The sequence below is a fragment of the Panthera pardus genome, unplaced genomic scaffold (assembly GCF_024362965.1).
Source record: "Panthera pardus isolate Hobbes unplaced genomic scaffold, ASM2436296v1 HiC_scaffold_6, whole genome shotgun sequence".
Lineage (NCBI taxonomy): Eukaryota > Metazoa > Chordata > Mammalia > Carnivora > Felidae > Panthera > Panthera pardus.
The window spans coordinates 115,003,630-115,023,998 of record NW_026526991.1 but is presented as its reverse complement, the minus strand read 5'-3'; the positions used below and the strand labels follow the sequence as shown (position 1 = coordinate 115,023,998).

The 20,369-nt window shown below is 36.8% G+C and overlaps 1 protein-coding gene across 4 annotated transcripts in view; it reads left to right on the top strand.

Moving 5' to 3' along the window:
• The window catches only part of WAC (WW domain containing adaptor with coiled-coil), an 86,650-nt gene extending 69,424 nt beyond the window's left edge, over positions 1–17,226 (top strand). For all 4 annotated transcript variants that reach the window (XM_053895459.1, XM_053895457.1, XM_053895460.1 and 1 more), the window contains exons 8-14: positions 3,230–3,475; positions 4,846–4,968; positions 5,892–6,040; positions 8,797–8,915; positions 10,404–10,590; positions 11,863–11,990; positions 14,006–17,226. In XM_053895459.1, coding sequence (XP_053751434.1) covers positions 3,230–3,475; positions 4,846–4,968; positions 5,892–6,040; positions 8,797–8,915; positions 10,404–10,590; positions 11,863–11,990; positions 14,006–14,075 — 1,022 coding nt within the window. In that variant the 3' untranslated portion in view covers positions 14,076–17,226. The remainder of the gene's footprint in view (positions 1–3,229; positions 3,476–4,845; positions 4,969–5,891; positions 6,041–8,796; positions 8,916–10,403; positions 10,591–11,862; positions 11,991–14,005) is intronic.
• Positions 17,227–20,369: the final 3,143 nt, after the last annotated feature.

The window sequence follows — 20,369 nt, the reverse complement described above, 5'->3', positions numbered from 1 at the left end:
TTTTTAATTTTGTTTTGCTTTTGTTTCCTTTGGTTTTTAAAGTTAAAAGGAACCTCGGAAGTTCTCTAATCTATTTTTTCAAAATCAGCAAGGATGTCAGAATCACCCATAGAATTCTCACAAGTTCAACATATGCTTGGGCCTCCCCAGGTTCAGTAGGAGTGGAGTCCAAGTATTTAGGTTTTTGTTTTGTTTTGTTTTAATTTTGTTTCAGCTTTATAGATGATTCTGATCAGCATTTTGTTGAAAACTAATATTCAAAATCAAACCTTTTAATAGAAAAATCCTGGCCTTTCGATCGAGATGTTACTTGTTTAAGGGTCTCATAGGTATTTAGTAGTACCAGCTAGTTTTATACTGCTCATCAGTAATCTTCCACAAAACTTCAAAAGAAATTTATTCTTATGGTAAATAAACATTAAAACTAGGAGGTAAGGATATTTATGTTTTGTTACTTTATTTCTTTATAGTGATGTGTATTAGTTTTCTATCTTGGGAGTGTTTCCTTTTCTTGGATTAAAGGGTAACACTGAAAAGTTTTTAAGTTGTGTTGATTTTTTAAAGTCTGGATAGATTTAACAGCATCAAAATACAGTTGGAGACCGTTTTTACCTTCTTTAGTCATAATATCACTGTTCACAAGTTCGAGCCCCGCCTTAGGCTCTGTGCTGACAGCTCAGAGCCTGGAGCCTGCTTCGGATTCTGTGTCTGCCTCTCCTTGTGTCTCTCTCTCTTTCTCAAAAACAAATAAACATTAAAAACATTCTTTAAACATTAACCAGGAATGGCCCTAAGGGGGGGTGTACCTGGGTGGCTTAGTTGGTTTAAGATCCTACTCTAGATTTCAGCTCAGGTCATGATCTCAGGGTTGTGAGATCCTGCCCCTTGTTGGGCTCCCTAATGACCTGGAGTCTGCTTGGGATTCTCTCTCCCCTCTCTTCCTGTGCCTCCCACGCTCTCACATGTGCTTGTTCATGGGCCCTCTCTCTCAAACTTAAAAAAAAAAAAATTTGCCCCTCAGCAATATGTTGACTAAGCTGACCCTTGTGGAATATGATCTGGAGAAAACTGTTACTATAGTCTTTACCCCAGAAAATGTAATAACTGACAGCATGTTTTCACAGAGAAAACCTTACTTCATTCAAGTTTCTGTATATTTGTGAATCCAGAACAGCAGGGTTAGACATGATAAGCGGTCTGCTAGGCTTAATAACCCTCCTTTAGAATGTGTGCCTTACAAAAATTAAAATGTCTTATACTTTATGAATTGGTCGTAGTTGATCAGCATAGCCTTGAAATGTATTTATAGCAGCTATGAGGTCCATACTTCAGAGAGCTATTGCCCCTGGTTGTGTTTTACTATTACAGTGGTGGTGTAAAAAGGCTGATAGAGGAGTCCCTTTTCAGTAAGTTTGCTAGTAATTCCCAGCTTCTTTGGGGACATGAAGATTAAAGAATGTTTAGTTCTGAGAATTGGAAATGAGGTTTTACAGTTACTACCAGTGTAATATTCCTGAAACTTTTATGCCTCGTAATAGTCTTAATTTGGGTTGTACAATGTATATATGAGCTTGAAAATCATCTTCAAGAAATGGGTGTGTATGGGAAACTAAAGATACTTAAGCAAATCTTCATATTTAGTCTTTAGGCCAGTATTGTAAGAGCGTGTATGAATATCTTGAATAGTTGAGTCTTAATGTTTTTTACCCAGGTGTCCTCTAACTCATTTTTTCGTCCATTAAAGTTACTGTATTAGTAAAATTCCATGATATGAAAATAGTTTATGTTCATCTTTCTGTTGGTAGACATTTAGTTTGTTTCTAGTTTTGTGCTAAAATGAAAACAAGCATAGTACTATTATAAATATTGTTGAATATTTCTCCCAATTTACATACATCAGTTTCTCTAAGGGTATTCTTCCTAAAGGGAATTACTGAGTCATCAGGTGTGTGCATCTCCACATTTCCTAGATAATGCCCAATTATTCTGCAGTGTGGGTACATCAATTTAGTGTCCATCAGAAATGTTCCTGTTACTCCTTTTCAACATTTGATATTGTCAGATTTTCAAATTTTTGTCAATCTGGTAAGCATAAAAGGATATCCTGTTGATTTGCATTTTCCTGAATATCAGTGAAGTTGATTACCCCGTGTTTTCTAAAGCCATTCAAGTTCCTTCTGTGAAATGTCTTTTTATTTCAGGTCTTCTGTTCATTTTTCTATCATGTGGTTTCTTTCTTGATTTCTAGGTAAAGTACTTCGGTTATCAATACTTTGAATGCAATTGGTTTGTTTTTTGTAATTTTCTGTATCTAGATCTCAAAGATACTTTCCTATTTTCCTTTACTAGTTCTAAAGACTTAAATATGTATACAGAAGCTTGATCTTCCTTAAATTGGTTTTAAATGTAAGTTTTTATACTGGCAAGACACATCTCACTAGCTATGTTCTTTTTCTTCACGAATTTTGTGGCTGTACCAGCCCTTGTCTTTTTTAAGTAAGTTAATAGAATCATCTTGTCAAATGCTGCTAAAAATGCTATTGGGGTTTTGATTGCAATTACGTTGAATCTATATACATAATTTGCATGGACTGCTTTCAAATGATGATAATTTTCCATGAATGTTTTTAAAAGTATGTAATCATAAAACTCAATTGTTAAGTATAAAAGTTCAAAGTAGGGAGTCTCCTCATTCATCTGTCCTTCCCCTATTCTGGAGGTGCTCATCATGGTGCCAATCTTGATGTGTATTCAGGCCATTGTGTTTATTAGGAGGGTTGTTACTGTGGTCATAAACATTTTCATCTTAAATTAAGTTCAGGAGAATTACATTGTCCGTTTATCCTAATGGAAGCTTATTTAACGGTGTAGTTAATTAATTCATAACTTTTTGAAACAGCATTACCAGTAAACAGAGCATGGTACTTTCAGAATCAGACATGAATGTGGTTGAATCACTGCTTTATACCAGGTGTTGTGATTTCAAGCAAGTTCCATAATCTCTCTTTTTTAGTTTTCTCACCTATGAAGTTGGGATATAAAAATGCCCTCCCTCATTATTCTAATCAGTCAAATATTTACTGAGCCCCCTCTGTGCTACCTTGGAAAGATTAAATGAGGTTACTTGAGTTAGGTGTTTGACGCAGGAAAGTTGGTTTTTTTTGCTGTCGGTTCCAGTTTTCTCTATTCAAGTAACTTTTTTCAGCCTTGTTATCTCCTTTTTACCCAGAGTCTACGCCAGGAGACAAATCTGTATCACATTCTTGCACAACTCCTTCCACATCTTCTGCCTCTGGACTGAATCCCACGTCTGCACCTCCAACATCAGCTTCAGCAATCCCGGTTTCTCCTGTTCCACAGTCCCCAATACCTCCATTACTCCAGGACCCAAACCTTCTTAGACAGTTGCTTCCTGCTTTGCAAGCCACACTGCAACTTAATAATTCTAATGTGGACATATCCAAAATAAATGAAGGTAAATTTTCATAGTCAAAACTTTTTAAAAATTCATTTGCATTGGTCTTTGTTTCATTTTGAAATTCACATTTGAACTTCATTTGCTAGGATTTATATCCCCCATAATCCAAGGCCTTTGGTATTGTAATTGCATTAGCAATATTTGGATTTTTTCTGTATATTATTTAAGACTTGCTGTGTACCTGGTAGTTAGTGGAGATGAGCTGTTCTGTGTTTGCGTAATGTGTATGGTGAGTTGTTTTTTTTTTTTTTTTTTTTAAGTAAAAACAGCATTTCCAAAAACTGATATGAAAATACTTGAATTCTAGAATTTCAAAAAAATTCTTGAATTTCAAAAAAACCTCTTGTATAGGAGTACATTATTTGAGATATTAAGCTAATTAATAAAAGTAGGAATTCAGGTAGTTCCTTATAATACTTGAAAAAAATTTGAGGTGAGAAATAACATTTTTCTTGTTTTTCTGGTTAATTGCAGTATTCCAACTTTGCTTGTCAGCATGCTACTTATTTAGGTAGTCACCTCAAAGAAGTCTGAATAAAAATGGATGTAGTTTTAATTCACAAACCATTCAAACAGGTCTAAAGGCATTGAAAAATTTTCTGTTTAGAATAGTCAATTTTGACTTGTGTCCATTGTTGTCCCAGAATATATTTAATAGTAGTGTTAAGTGGTTAATTTCTTCCTTTATCTTAAACATGTAGCTATTTCAGGCCAGTTGGTCAATAATCTTCTGTCTTTATTGTACTTTTCTGTATTTTGATTTTATTGTGTGATAGGTAACTGTGTTATTAAGGATTGTGGGGCTTTTCAACAGTTTGAAGAAATGATAGCGTAAAAAAATGCCAACAATAAAAAATCTTGTATGTCGAAAATACATGGTATTCCTAAATTACCTAGCTTTTTAATGTCTGCCTTTAAAAGATTGTTGGAGTATCAGTGCAGGATTTGAATGGTCAGCTTGTCTAATAAAGCATTTGCATGATATAGCTACCATTTATTTATCCAGTTAATTCCAAGTAACATACTGAGCACTTTAGCAGTGGATGAACAGGTTTCTGGTTATATAATCAAATTCCCGGGAACATGCTTTACTGTTTTTATCAAGTCTTGGAGGAGTTTCTTTAACTGAACACCTAAATTTTAGTGTGAAGGAAACTACTGTTTTCCTTTGCTATAAACTGATTAAGTTTCTTTTCCTCTGTCTTGTCATTTCACATTTCTAGATCCATTTTATTACTCCTATCTTCTAGAGTTCTAAGTTTGAAACACTGTAGTTTTCTGTGGGTTCTTTTGAGTTTTCAAGTTACTACTAATGCCATAAATGCTTCTGTGTTTTTATTTTAATTTAAGGTATAATATGTTTTTAGTTCTTACAGCAGCTGTGACACAAGCCTCATTGCAGTCTATAATTCATAAGTTTCTTACTGCTGGACCATCCGCTTTCAACATAACTTCTTTGATTTCTCAAGCTGCTCAGCTCTCTACACAAGGTATTCATATTCTTAGGTATCACGAGAATTGCATATTAACTTGGAGGAGGGTTTCATAGCAAATTTTTCTTTAGTCTTTGAAGAAGTTAGCTATAATAATGATTTGGGTTTTTTTTAACACCAGTATATACAGTATTTTTACTTACTGATTCTTTTTGAGATGAGGCAAGCTTTGACATTTGTTTTGCAGTATTGCCATTAAACCTGTAATATATATTTAATTCAGAATTTAAGTTGCCAGTGAAATATTTTACTCCAAAGATAAATGTAAACTGATGCCCTCAATCTTTGTGAGACATTGAATGTATTTTAAGAGTTGACGTTTGGTTTCAGCTTTGATGGTAGATGGGTTTTGACCAGAGGGTACAGAAATGCTCAAGTCTTGTCTTGAATCAGCCATTTCTCTTCTCTGTGGAGGTATTCAATGGAGAGGGACATACATAGGAAAAAAGAGAAGTGAAAGGGTCACTTTGACTTATCCCCCGACCCCAGTTCAAAAAATTGATAAACTGAGCAGGAATACTTGTTCTGAAATTGAAATGTAATAGTGAAAAGACTTCTATTCCTCTGGTTAGCCTCATGAAGCAGGAGATACAGGGGGATAGCCAGGCTTACGTGTAGAATAAGAAAGAGGAAATAAGGATGGTGAGGGTGGCTTCCCATGTAAGAACAGGTTCAGGCTTACCTTCTTGCTCCAGCCTAAGAAAGGGGTTAGGGGAGGCACACATTAGGTGTGCCTGTCTAATCCGCGGCTAATGTAGTCCATGTGGCCCCAGTGAGTACTTCAGGTTCTTGACTTTCTCGGGTAAGTGTTAAGTGTTCTCTTTGGGGGGCAGGGGGCCTGTGAAGAGATGGAAAGACCTCTTCACATACATTGCAGAGGTTTTGGTTTCTTTGAAATTAATTGCTTCACTTTTTTACAGCCCAGCCATCTAATCAGTCTCCAATGTCTTTAACTTCTGATGCATCGTCCCCAAGATCGTATGTGTCTCCAAGAATAAGCACACCTCAAACTAACACAGTCCCTATCAAACCTTTGATTAGTACTCCTCCTGTTTCATCACAGCCAAAGGTATGTCGCTTTTGAGGGAAATTTGGAAAAGAAACCACTCACTTTTGGAAAAACCAACTTAATGTTTTAGAATCTGTAGTGTCGAAAAAGCTCTCTTTGAGAATGTAGGCAGTGGTGGAATGAATGAGGGGTGAGAATAGATGCAGGTTAGACTTGGTAAACTGAGGGCTAGATTAGGGAATTTCATCTGTGCTTCCTCTTTACACACTGATTCTGTTCTCTTACTCGCTTTGGGATTTCTGACCTGGAGAGTGGGATAAAGAAGGATATGCTAATTGTCTTAATGTTTGTAGAATTGTTTAACTCTAAAAGGTAGGAGAGAACATGTTTTCCAGTGGCTCCTCCTACCCCGTACTTTTATTTCAGAGATGAGTCTGTTTCTGTGCCAATGCCTTTAACGTATATATTTAACGTCACATGAGAATCAACGACTGTTTGGTTCATTTAATAGATAAGAAAACTAAGCCTTCAGTTAAATCTAGTTTTTTGTGATGGACTCAGAATTTGAGACCTAGGTCTTTCTGAACACAGAACCCATTTTACTAAGCTATACTGCCTGTGTTTGTCCAGGAGAAATTTTCTCTAGATGGCTCCTCAGGGCACAGTTAGAAAGTTGCTGGTCTGTTCCTTTTGGAATATATTTAACAACAACAGTGCTGCACCCCAATTTTGTACTACATCATTTGAGTCTTGCCTACAGATTCATAAGTAAATCCCAGTCCATGCTCATTCTTGGCTTTGTAGTCCTACTACCAGCAACACATTAAGAGATTTGGAAGTTGGTATGTACAAATTGCATTTGTTTTTTCTTAATGGTAAATTTAGGAAATTCTTTTTAGTTGTTGTAAAAAGCGGGCTGTTTTCAGTCCTTGATGCCAAGGAATTTTTTACTGAAATAAAATCATAAGCAGAAGCCTAAAAATAAAAGTGCCTTGATCCATAACTTGAAATTGATGGTAGGCCAGCTTAGGTCTTCCTGTTGGCTTATCCCTTCCTTTTTCAGTCCTTTATGCATGTTTTAAGGTCAATCTGGATTGAGTTTTTAAAATTCTGACTTAAACTTGTTAGTTTATTGTGCAGTTTCTTATTGTTTGCCTGTATTTTCATGGGAGAATTGTGAGTTTCAGCTAAAGAGACCTTATTCTTAGGCCTTATCCTTAGAGCTTAAAACTTAACTTCAGGGTGGTATCTTAAGAGTATAATAAATGATGACTGAAAGGGAAGTGGTAGTGTTAGTTTTATAGTCAGTTATAAAATTAGCATTTCAAATCCCTTAAGCATATGGCTATCAATTTTTTGCATTCAAAAACTTTTTCGGGGTGCCTGGGTGGCTCAGTTGGTTAAGCGGTCGACTTCAGCTCGGGTCATGATCTCCGGTTCGTGAGTTCAGATTCTGTGTGTCCCTTTCTCTCTGACCCTCCCCCACGCGCGCGCTCTCTCTCTCTCTCTCTTTTTCTCTCTCTCTCTCTCTTTCCCTCTCTTTCCCTCTCTCTCTCTCTCTCTCTCTCTCTCAAAAATAAACATTAAAACAAAATTTAAAAAAAAACTTTTTCAAGTTTGTTTTTTTTTTTTTAAGTGGACATTGGGTATTCTATAGATCTTCTAAAAATGGTCTTTATAAAAGGACATGTTCTTTTACATTCAGAAGTTTGCCAGGCTATCCACAGATTTGTTTTGGAGAAAATGAATCAAAAAAAGAAAAGAAAAAAATAACTGCTATCGGAGGATGTGACTTAATCACAAATGGCTGTTGTTGCCTTTGCGCCTTAATTTGGGGCTTATGTTTAAAACTACTTCTTTTCCCTCTCAGTGGCATCTGAACTTGCATAGTATATATATCGCCACTGACAATTATGGACCTCTTCTTGTTCCACCTCTACAGGGTAACATCTCTTTGAAGACCACTCCAGTTGAATTTTGCAAGGGCCATACCTATACCAATATATAGGCCAAACTATACATTCTCTGCACATGTTGAAATTTCAGCCAGCTGTATTTATGTGATGTGTTAACATTAATTTTTCTTGATCTATAAGTAACAGTAAATCAGAAAAGCTATTTTAGCATATTGGAAAGAAAACTTTCCACAACAGTAGGCACAACATTAGGAGAACTAGTTTCTTAGACTATTGTGCTAAGAAAGTAGTCTTTTTTAAAATAATTTTTTTAAATGTTTATTTATTTTTGAGAGAGAGGAGGGGGAAGGAGCAGAGAGAGAGAGCGGGGGAGACAGAATGCAAAGGAGGCTCCAGGCTCCGAGCTGTCAGCACAGAGCCCGATGCGGGACTTGAACTGACGAACCGCAAGATCATGACCTGAGCCGAAGTTGGACACTAAACCAAATGAACCCCCAGGCACCCAGAAAGTAGTCTTAACGGCCTTGGGCTGTTTTATGAAGAAATTAGATCCTAGTCTCAGAACTTGACTGTCTTCTAACTACATGAACTTGGGGAACTTACTTGAGTTCACTTCTTTAAATCTCTAGATTTTTCACAGTTTAAGATTTTTCAACCAGATTTGGAGGGGTGTGTGGATTTGGGGGCCTTAAATTACCATGATTTATACTATTAAATATGTCTGTATCGCTAATACTAATTTTATTATGAAACAGAATTAGGACAGTTTGTGTTATCTTAAATTACTAAAGAACAGAAATAATAGGTACTTTTCGTTGATAGTACTTTTGCTTTTATTTAGTTTCCATGGTATTTGTCTTATGTGATAGAAGGATATCTCACCAGATTTTGACATTTCAGGTTAGTACTCCAGTAGTTAAGCAAGGACCGGTTTCACAATCGGCCACACAGCAGCCTGTAACTGCTGACAAGCAGCAAGGTCATGAACCTGTCTCTCCTCGAAGTCTTCAGCGCTCAAAGTAAGTTGATAGGTGTTGAAACATTTTTTCCTTAATATTGCATGCTGCATTGTTTGAATATTATAAATATATATGTGTAATAGAACTTGATCTTGGAAGAATCCATGGATAGCCGTTGTTTTGTGCATTATAAGATTTATAAAGGGAAATCTTATTACAACTAGGTGATTTATCTCTAGTATTGAAGCTGGGTTATTCTTGAAGAAAGTGATTCCTTTCTTTAGAATTTTACTTAGTGGAATATGATGGGATTAACAATATGTGATACTTGTATAAAGAGGGCACATGAGTGTATAATACTTTACTTGTTGGAAATGACATCATTTTTAACCTCATAGCAGTTTTAGATTTTGAGTGTATTGACGAAGCCAAAAATGTTACATCTAAGACTCGGGCCAGTATTTATTTCCCAACTGGTCTGTGTCAGGTTTTCCTGATAGCTTTAACTCTGACCCCTATGTGGATTGCTTGTCAGATAGGGCTGTGTTGTGTTGTCACTTTCTTTGTTAATTAACAAATACAACTTTAAATGATTTTCATTTGATTGATTTTCCTATTTTTATTTCTTGCTATGAGGTGGCAAAATAATTCAACTGTTGTTTTTATTGTTGTTTTCTAAACAAGCATTTCAGAACTTATACATCCAAATGAGAGTTGTTCCCTTCAAAATAATCACCTTGGGAAGCTGTCTTCTTACTCCAGCAATGTTGCCATTGCTCAGAACATTTTTGGGAAACTCTTCTTTTAAATTGTCTTTAGAGGCGGCAGTATTATTTTAAATATCCTCAGTGATGAAAACTCTTCATCCTTTGGGAGATTTAGTTTTTGGAAATAACTGAAATTCATTCAGAGCCAAGTCTGGTGAAGCAGGTAGGAAATCAACTTGGGTGATTAAATTTTTGGTTCTCACCACCATATCCCCAAACCCTAGCCCAAACCATACAGTTTTAAAAGAAGATAACCAAACTCAGAGTGTTACTTTTTTGGTCTTATTTTGCCACTAAACTCCTTCATTGCTCTCCAATAAAATGCCTGTATTTTGCTTCACATTATCTACCCTCTGATTGAGTATTTCGTTCTGATGTTAAACAAAGGCAATAGATTTTTTCCCCTCCATTATCTACATGTATGTAAAATAGAATATTCAGTTCCTTGTATCTACAACGGTTAAAACTGGACCGTTTCTAACATTCTTATTAGTGTCTCTGGTATACGAAATCAACAGTTTCTGTTGTCAAATTTAGAGAGCAGTGGTAGTTTAAATTTAACTGACATTAGTGTTAAAAGGGCTCTTTTTTCCCCCTAAAGTGTGGAGAGGAATACACGATATAAATACAGTTTGGATTTTAAATTCTATTTATTTGATGTTCAAATAACAAATTTTTCTTAGGAATTTGGATATCTGTAAATTAGTAGAAGGTATTGACACTTTCTAGGATACCTACTTTTTTAAACATACTACACATTCAACTTTGTTTTCTCTTCCAGTAGCCAGAGAAGTCCATCACCTGGTCCAAATCATACTTCTAGTAGTAATGCATCAAATGCAACAGTTGTACCACAGAATTCATCTGCTCGACCTACATGTTCATTAACACCTACGCTAGCAGCACACTTCAATGAAAATCTCATAAAACATGTTCAAGGATGGCCTGCAGATCATGCAGAGAAGCAGGTATGTTGCATGATTCACAGAAGATGTTTTACCTTTGGGTGAGTGACGAAAATACAACTTCTCCTTTTAGAAAATCTAATCCAAATCACTGAATTTAAGCTACATTTTAAAATAACTGATTTCTAATTAGATTGTCTGTAGTCATTTTATAAAATATTTGATAAATAACTATAGGGTATTTATGAGGTGACTTTTTATCCTATTAAAATAATTACTGTTACAGCTACCGTTATCAGATACTCAGCAGTTAGCACCTGTGCTGAGTCCTTTATTTTTCTCCACTTCTCAAAACTGTTAACCGGTGCAGGTAAGGAGTTTTCCCATTTTACCAATGAGTCCCTTACGACCAAATAAATTCTATATCAAGGTCACCCAGTTAAATCATGATGGAGCTCACATCAAAGCCATGGTGTTTTTTCCACTCAGCTGGCCACTCTGATATTTAGAACCCGTTCATGTAGTTAGTCTTCCGTCGTTCTCTCCACTAGATAGACTAGCAACTAGAAGTGAGGCAACAGTTTTGCTTTGTAGTGAGGGACCTTTGGACAGTGCAGGTAACTGCCACTGGCTTCTCCCTTTGAGCAGATCACTGACTGTCTGAAATTTTCTCTCAGTTCACAGAGATAATGTTGTGTGTCTTATGACACAAGAAAACAGTGAGGCCCTTTTATCAGTGTTACACCTGAACTTTACTCAAGCTGACTCAGCATCTTTTTATTAACCACAAATCACGAGATCTATCCTAGTGCTGTGCATTACTGAAATTGGAAATACTGTTTTCTCAAGCAGTTGAAGGGGAAATCTTTGAAAAGTACTTTCCACCATTAGCGATGGGTTTTCTTGTTTTTAATTTAATTTAATTCAATTCAATTTTATTTTTATTACTATTTTTTAAATGTTTATTTTCAAGAGAGAGAGCACAAGTGGGGGAGGGGCAGAGAGAGAGGTGTGGATTTAAAGGAAAAGAATTAGGGGCGGCTGGGTAGCTCAGTCAGTTAAGCGTTCCACTCTTGATTTTGGCTCAGGTCGTGATCTCCTGGTTTTGTGAGATCGAGGCCTGTGGCAGCACGACATGGAGAGCCTGCTTGGGATTCTCTCTGCCCGTGCCCTGCTTGCACACGCACCCTTTCTCTCTCAATAAGTAAGATAAACTTTTAAAAAAATAAAAGGATTAGTTTGTAATCTTGGTTTAAAGTTCTACTCAGCAGTTTGATGTTTTTTTGGTATGTGATTGTGACATATTTTCCACGATTTGTATTTCTTTAACTATAGGCATCAAGATTGCGAGAAGAAGCCCATAATATGGGAAGTGTTCACATGTCAGAAATTTGTACTGAATTAAAAAATTTAAGATCTTTAGTCCGAGTATGTGAAATTCAAGCAACTTTGCGAGAGCAAAGGTAAGTTTTTCACTGAAATCCATTTTTGTGTGAGCGTTGTATATCTTCACGTGAAGAATATAAACCACATCTCACTTCTGAAATTTAAAGTTCCTTCTGCTATATCATGTTCCATAATACTGTAACTGCATTTTTATAGTTTAATAGTATTCCTGGTGAATGGTAATGGCATCTACATTTTAATTCTCTAACCCATGGTAAATGCTGTGATAGACTTCTTTTCCCCTTATGTTAGGACTCTGTAAGGTACAGTAAGTTTTAAAAAAATAAAATGTTTGTGTGCCTGGGTGGCTCAGTTGGCTAAGCGTTCGACTCTTGATTTCGGCTCAGGTCATGATCCCCATGGTTGTGAGATGAAGCTTCACAGTGGGGCTCCCCATTGAGCATGGACCTCGCTTAAGATTCTCCCTCTCCTCTTTCTGTCCCTCCCCGACTTGTGCTTGCACGCTTTTTCTCTTTCTCAAAAAAGAAAAAAGAAGTGAAATGTTGCAACACTGCATGTTAAGTATACAGGGATTTTTAAAAAATAAAAATATTTTTTAAAAGTGAAATGTTGGCAGCAGCTGATTACCAAGGGTCTCTTCTTTAATTGAGCGTGGGATTCCGAGGATGCTTGTTTCAGCTGAAATTTCAAATCGTTATTTACATGGTGTTCGGATCATCTGCGGATCCCTTGGGAATTACAGTAAGACTATAGTTGTCCCAACAAGTATATCTATTTTCTGAATTGTTTTCACTTAAACTCTTCCTGTCTCCTATTTCTTAATCTAGTATCATACTCCAGTAAGGATACCTACATCCCAATAAATAGTATAGATATTTTTTAAATGCCGATTACAGAATGAAGGACAAACTTTTAATGGCTTCACATCCTGTCTGTGTAAGTCACTGGTTTATAGGTAGAGTTACTCTTAACATGAAACCACAGATATTTAGTAAACACTAAGTTGGAGTTTATCCTCAACTTGGAAAAGTAACGCATCTTGCAGTCACTAAAGCATCTGGAGGTACATTTTGAATATCACTTGACAGTTGTGTACTCTAGGGTTGCTCTGAAAGTACTTCTAATAGACACAAAGCTTGACTTCATTTTGGCTTGGTAAGATAGACGGTTTGACTTGCAGGAACTTGCAGCCTCAACCGTTGACACAAGTGTACACGGGTAAATACCAGCCCGTCCCTCTTATGATCATGCCTAGTCCACTGCTACGGGCGGTAAATGGCCCACTTCACAGAAGAGAGGGCCAGAAGGGGAACAGTTTCACGAAGCTCCTGGAAATCTAGTTGCCCGTGGAGTTGGTGTTTTACTAACATTTCTTTTAAATATTATGTGTCACTTGGACTGTGACGTGGCTCCGTTTTTAAGGGTCTGTATTTATGTTGGGAATTGTTCTTCAAAACGATTAGCCTCCTGCACCTAGTTAATTCTAGGCTTACTGGATTGTGGCCCAGAAGTCATGCAGTCTAGGTTTATCTCCTATTTAATCTCCGCTGCCTCTTGTGTGTGGGTCTCTGATGATACAGTAAACAAAGTACATTTTATAAGTCGGTCTTGATATCGGGGCACCTGGCTGGCTCAGTCAGTTAAGCACCCGACTCTTGGTTTCCGCTCAGGTCGTGATCTCCTGGTTCGTGAGTACAAGCCCCGCATCAGGCTCTGTGCTGACAGTGCAGAGCCTGCTTGGGATTCTCCCTTTCTGCCCACCCCCCACTTGTGCACACACGCTCGCACTCCCGCTCTCAAACTTAAAAAAATTTTTTGTTAATCTTTATATTCAAATTAATTGGAATTTTTAGGAAACTAGGAACATTCTAACTTTTGTCATCATAATACTTTAATACGTATCATATACTCACTGGTCATTTTGTGTTAACAAACCCATATTTAATTACTTAGTCTGAACTGCGGTTACTCATTTTATCTTTTTTTAAGATAATATCTGTAGTTAAAAATGTGGTTTTTGGTAACATTTGTATGAATTACATGAGTTCTAATGCCTTCTTTTATTTTTCAGGATACTATTTTTGAGACAACAAATTAAGGAACTCGAAAAGCTAAAAAATCAGAATTCCTTCATGGTGTGAAGATGTGAATAATTGCACATGGTTTTGCGTACAGGAACTGTAAATCTCTATTGCCCGATCTTAACATTTTTGAGCTGCATTTAAGTAGACTTTGGACCGTTAAGCTGGGCAAAGGAAATGACAAGGGGATGGGGTCTGTGAGAGTCAATTCAGGGGAAAGATACAAGATTGATTTGTAAAACCCTTGAAATGTAGATTTCTTGTAGATGTATTCTTCACGTTGTAAATATGTTTTGTAGAGTGAAGCCATGGGAAGCCATGTGTAACAGAGCTTAGACATCCAAAACTAATCAATGCTGAGGTGGCTAAATACCTAGCCTTTTACATGTAAACCTGTCTGCAAAATTAGCTTTTTTAAAAAAAATTTTGGGGGGTTAATTTATCATTCAGAAATCTTGCATTTTCAAAAATTCAGTGCAAGCGCCAGGCGATCTGTGTCTAAGGATACGATTTTGAACCATATGGGCAGTGTACAAAATATCATGAAACAACTGTTTCCACACTTGCACCTGATCAAGAGCAGTGCTTCTCCATTTGTTTTGCAGAGAAATGTTTTTCATTTCCTCAGTGTGTTCCATTTCCCTCTGAAATCCTCGATCTGATTTTATCCATTTTTTTTTAAGGCTCCTCTTTTTCTCCTTTCTTAAGGCACTGTTGCTATGGCACTTTTCTATAACCTTTTCATTCCCGTGTACAGTAGCTTAAAATTGCAGTGATTGAGCATAACCCACTTGTCTGTATAAATTATTGAAATCCATTTGCACCCTGTAAGAATGGACTTAAAAGTACTGCTGGGCATGTGTGCTGAAAGTACATTGATTGCTCAACTAGAAAGAAGTGGCCCAATGAACATGGTTGTGGGAGGGGAAAGAGGAAACAGAGCTAGTCAGATGTGAATTGTATCTGTTGTAATAAACATGTTAAAACAAACAAAAATTGTTATTTTTCTTTTCCTTCGGTCAATGCATACTAGAAATTGAACTACCTGGGGATTCTTTATCAGAACTATTCTTGTTGAATATTTATACTTAATTGAAATAATTCCTTAAGGGAGGTTTTGTTTAAAGCATATTAACAGGAAATTGTGTATAAGATATTTAATGAACTAAGAAATTCAACAAGAATGATTAAGTCACTTCCCAAGTGGTTGTCATTTGTTATAAACCCTGGTTTAACCTGTCTTGCTATTATGACATTTCATTTTGAAGGATGTTTGTGTTGTAGCTAACTGTTCAAGTCTGGTGCTGACTGCTGTTCTTAGCCATCACAAAACGCTAAATTTGTGTCATTGGAGCTTCCTTCTGTTACCTGGAAATGGTGGGAAAGCTCAGCTTTGTATATTGTTTCCTAAAGTATATTAAAATAAAAAAAGAAACTATTGCTACTATAAAATTACCTTGGCTTTTTTTTTTTTTCTTTTCTAAAATATTGGTCACATGGCCTTAGCATGACACTGCCAGTATTCTATCAAATCACAAGGGTTTCTTTGTGCAGAAAATTTAATTTCAATTTCAAAAATCTTAACCGATTTAGAGACTTTTTTCCTATTGAGGCAGATGTATTTATGTGCTTTCAGAACTGCCAGCACCAAGGGCTTATTTTGTGATGTTAGACATGTTGTTGCATTCTGGGATACGAAAATTCCAAAATTGCTCTTGTGCTTCAAGCATATTTAAAGTATAGAAGATAATGCTCAAACCTTGCAGTAAACTTTAAAAAAGTAAACTGTAAGTGATAGTATGGATGATACTTTCGAAAATACATAAATGTTCCAGTGTAATTAAGAGGAATCACAATCTTCTACTGGAAACTGATTTTTTGTTGTTGTTGTTGTAACTTGAGCTTCCTTTTAAAAATGTAAGAAAAGACGACTGTCAAATAATATCCTCATGGAATGTTCATACCTGTAAGATTGTTAACATTTGCTGGGCTTGATTAGTGCATGTAAATGAAACTCCAAAGGGCAATGTTAAGCGAGAACTCTTAACTGATGGAGTCCTGTATCTTTCCTGGAAAGAAGTGAGCAGTTTGTGATGTAGTAGGCAAATGTTTCCTGGTCAGATGGCAACTTGACTTGTGGTTTAAGGTAAATTGGAATTTTATTTGCTAATAGTTTATGGATCTATGTCACCTTATTCATTTGCTTTGAAAAAATGTTTACATCCCTAAATGAATTGCTCACACATATATATATATATATATATATATATATATATATATATATATATATATGAGAAGATGCCTAATATGAAATTTCCTGGTGAATTTTTAAACAATTAAAATTTTTGTGGAAATATTTTTACAATATTTGATTCACTTATTATTCTGTAGTAAGTTATCTCAATCATTGCGTTTAATACATTGTGTCCAGCTACAAACCTTCTTGAGATAACCAGGGAGTATTTCTTAAGATAGGCATGATACCCAAGAATATTCTTCATACAGTCGGCCTGTTGCCATGGCTTGGAACACGTATCTCATTTTGATGGGCACCTTGGCTCAGATAATTTGAAAATAGGAATGCAAAGAGTCCCTAGGAAACCTCAGGGTTTTTATTTTAAAAGGACATTAGCAGTCTTCTATTCAAACCTTAAAAACTGGTGTCGTAATAAAATGTATTTTGTGAAGGTGAGTCTGTTAGGAAGTCTTTACCCTGAAGAACCAGATTTCCTACTTTTGCATTGTTTTCTGTTTAACTAGTTTGACTAATTTTTCATTTTAAACCTTGGACTATGACTCCAGATTTTAAGCACACTGAAAACACCATTCTTCAGCTCTTTTTAAAGACCTGATGCTTCTTTTAATAACCCAAACGAATGGTTTTATCTTCTCAATTTTATATACATTTCACACTTCTGAAACCTTGGAAAGGAGGTGCTTAAAACTTTGCAAAGTGAATTGTTATCCCATTTCCAACAATCTATTGTTTAAACATAACTAGCTTTAAGGGATTATTTCAAAGGGGGGGGGCACAAAGTAATTTATTCTGCAAACCGGAACTATTGTAGTTGAGGACTTAAAGCTACTGTATTTAGATGTGGGTTTTGAATATACGGATTTCTTTTCAATACCTGTATATATGGCTATATTCTTGTATTTGTACTGAAGTGTACAAAATGACACTCAAAGTAATAAATATGTTTTGACTATATTGTGCAGTTATTTCAGAACAGTCTTTTGAAAGTCTTAGTCTTAGAATGCATAATTTGCATTTGAGTAAGAAAATACCAAATTACTGCAAAAGTTTTACTACGATTCAGTAGTTTCCATATAATTTAATTGCACTATTGTGATGAAAAATTTAGCTTAATCTTTTGAGGTCTTGAGATCCTCTTCTAATTTGCTGTAACCCTTTTTTCCTGACCTCTGAGTTTTGGGAGTGCCCTGAAAGTACAGTCTGCCTAGGTGATGTCATCTTGGCCCTTGGCTCTGAGAATCCCAATCTTCGGTCAGTTTCATCCACATTAACCTCCAGTCTTGAACCCTTCAGCTCCAAACAGCAGTCAGTGTAGATACTTGCCTCAACATGGCAAATTCTCAAAAAAAAACAAAAAACAAAAAACAAAACAAAAGCCTTGTGCCTCAGACTTCACTCCCTAGTGTCCCCATTTTCAGTAATTGATCCCGTCATTCCCCATTGCTTGAGACCCAAACGGACGAAGCATCCTTTGTCTAGCACCCTGTATTTAATCCATCAAACCTGGTTTCCAAAATATATTTTGGGTCTGAGCGCTCATTACCTCCATGTTTACAACTCTGTTCCAACCCACGATCATCTATGAACCAACCAGACTGCTGGCATGATCGCCTACTCCGCTTACCACCACCACCACACGTACCCAGTCTGTTCTCTATGCCAGAGAGAAATGAGAAGCATGTATCATTCTGGTCGATGACTTCACATACAACAAAGTCCAAACCTCTCCCTGTAGCTTGTGCTCAAGGCCCTGAATACCCACTAGATTCTCCCTCTCACTGCAGTCTCACCTCAGGGTTTTTAAAATACCTGGCTGGAAAGCTCTGTTCTTGGAGACTTGTACAGCTTGCCGCCCATTCAGTCTCTTCTCGAAGGACACACAGAAGCCTGTTCTGACCTCCCATCTAAAAGAACACTGTCACTGTTCATTCATTTTCTTCGAGAGAACAGTGTCTGACACATAGGAAGTACCCCAGAAATACTTGTTGAAAGGGATTAAGAAAAAGGGCTGTGGAAAAAATCAACTTACAATTTGTAAAGAAACTTTTTCTTCAAGGGTTTTGATTTTGGTCCTTACACCTTGGGAGATAGGCATGAAACAGCAACTAGCTTTTTTTCATTTCTCTTTCTTCATTTCTTTTCTTCTTCCCTACCTTCCTTTCTTTCCTTTACTGCAACTTACTATTGGTTACCAAAACCTAAGTCCGTACCTGTTTTAATTGTGAAATGTGGTCTCTAGACGTTTAATCAATGGAACCAGTAATCATTAGAGGCCCCTCAAGGTAGGAATGCTTTCACAGGCCTGTTTGGTTCGGATGACGCCTTTACATCCAAGGAAACCGTTCCGACTTTTTAGGACAAGGGTGTAGGCAGAAAACACTTGACCACACTCTAAGATGTGTCACAGAACATCTGTACCACGTGTATATATCCTACAGGAAAATGGCTGGGGTGTGGGAATGGCCTGCCTTTATGACAGGTGGGAAGATTTAAGATTGACAGGCCCTTGACACCATTGTATGCACTTTATAAACAGGATCTTTTTCCTTTTTTAAGGTGGGTACCATCGCTTAGTTTGATCATCCTGTGTGGCTGTGTTAGCATCACAATACGTTTCCTTATCCCTTTTAGGTAGTTACAGGATTATTACCTTGGATGTGAAAGGCAGAATGCAAGGGCAAAATCGGGTCTTTTGTGTTTTGTCTACCTCCCAAACCTAGAAAGGTCAGCACATAGTGGCTGCTCAGAATTTTTGTATGAATCAGTGAGTGAAATACACATTTTAAATATTTTCTCTGTTAAGTTTGCTCAAACTTGTATTTAATTTTTAGGCATAATGTTTTCAAAAATATTTTTTAAATTAAAAGTTTGTTACTAGAGGGGGCTCCTAGGTGGCTCAGTCGGTTGAGCGCCGAACTCTTGATTTCAGCTCAGGTCGTGATCTCACGGTTCATGAACTCAAGCCCCACATCAGGCTCTGCACTAACAATGCGGAGCCTGCTTGCGATTCTCTCTGCCCTTCCCCCACTCACACTTTCTCTCTCTCTCTCTCTCTCTCTCTCTCTCTCTCAAAAATACATAAACTTAAAAAAACTATTAGGGGCGCCTGCCTGGCTCAGTCAGTGGAGCATGTGATTCTTGATCTTGGGGGTAAATTCAAGCCCCATGTTGGTTGTAGAGATTAGTTAAAAATAAAGTCTTGAAATTATTGACTAGAGCTTTGAATAGAGTCACTCTGAAGCTTCGACAAGCCTCTTGCCTAATGTTTTTTTTCATTGATGCCTTGAATATCATCTTAACTAAAACTGTTAAAATGATAAAATTTTACCATGGTTGGACATGAGCTCTAATTTTTAAGACACCAGTGCAGTCTCAGGCTACATCTCTCTATGCCAGTTTCAGAAGCCCAAAACTTCCAAAGATAGCATGTAAAAACACTGACAATGGAATTGGAGGATAAGATAGCTGATGAAATTTCACCCAACGCTTAACGAAAGTATTTAAAGAGGCAAAATATTTCTCCACAAACATCAAAACAATGAAAGAAACAAAACTTCTATGATCTTTGAAAGGTGATGGAGAGAACGGAAAATAGAAAATTTTGGTATAATTTACCACGTTAAATGATCCCCAAATTAGTGAGGGTTCAGTCAGAAAATAGAGGTCACCTTAGTTATTTCAAAAGAGAGTTTGAAACTAATGGCGAATGAAAACAAGGCAGCCTTATTCGAGGAAATGTCAGGAGAGACCTGGGAAGATAGAGGGAAGGGAGGGAGGGAGCAGGATCCAAGGAAAAGACAGAGCTTCTGACCAAATGCCATGTGAAGCAGAGGGAGGGAGAAACCCAGACTTTCCCTCTTTTTGTCCTCTAGTTCTGCCTACATTGGCAGAACTTACTCAGAAGCAAGAGGACGAGAGAGCTTGGGACAGTCCCTGCAATGCTGAGAAGGGTAGAGAATGAAGGGAGAAAAATGAATCTGAGGGCAAACCCCCAGCATAACCTCTGACCCTACCAGCAGACAAAGGGAAGAAAGAATGTCAATTCAAGCCACCTTTCCTGACAATAATGGAGGCACGTCTATGAAGTTCTAAGAAAT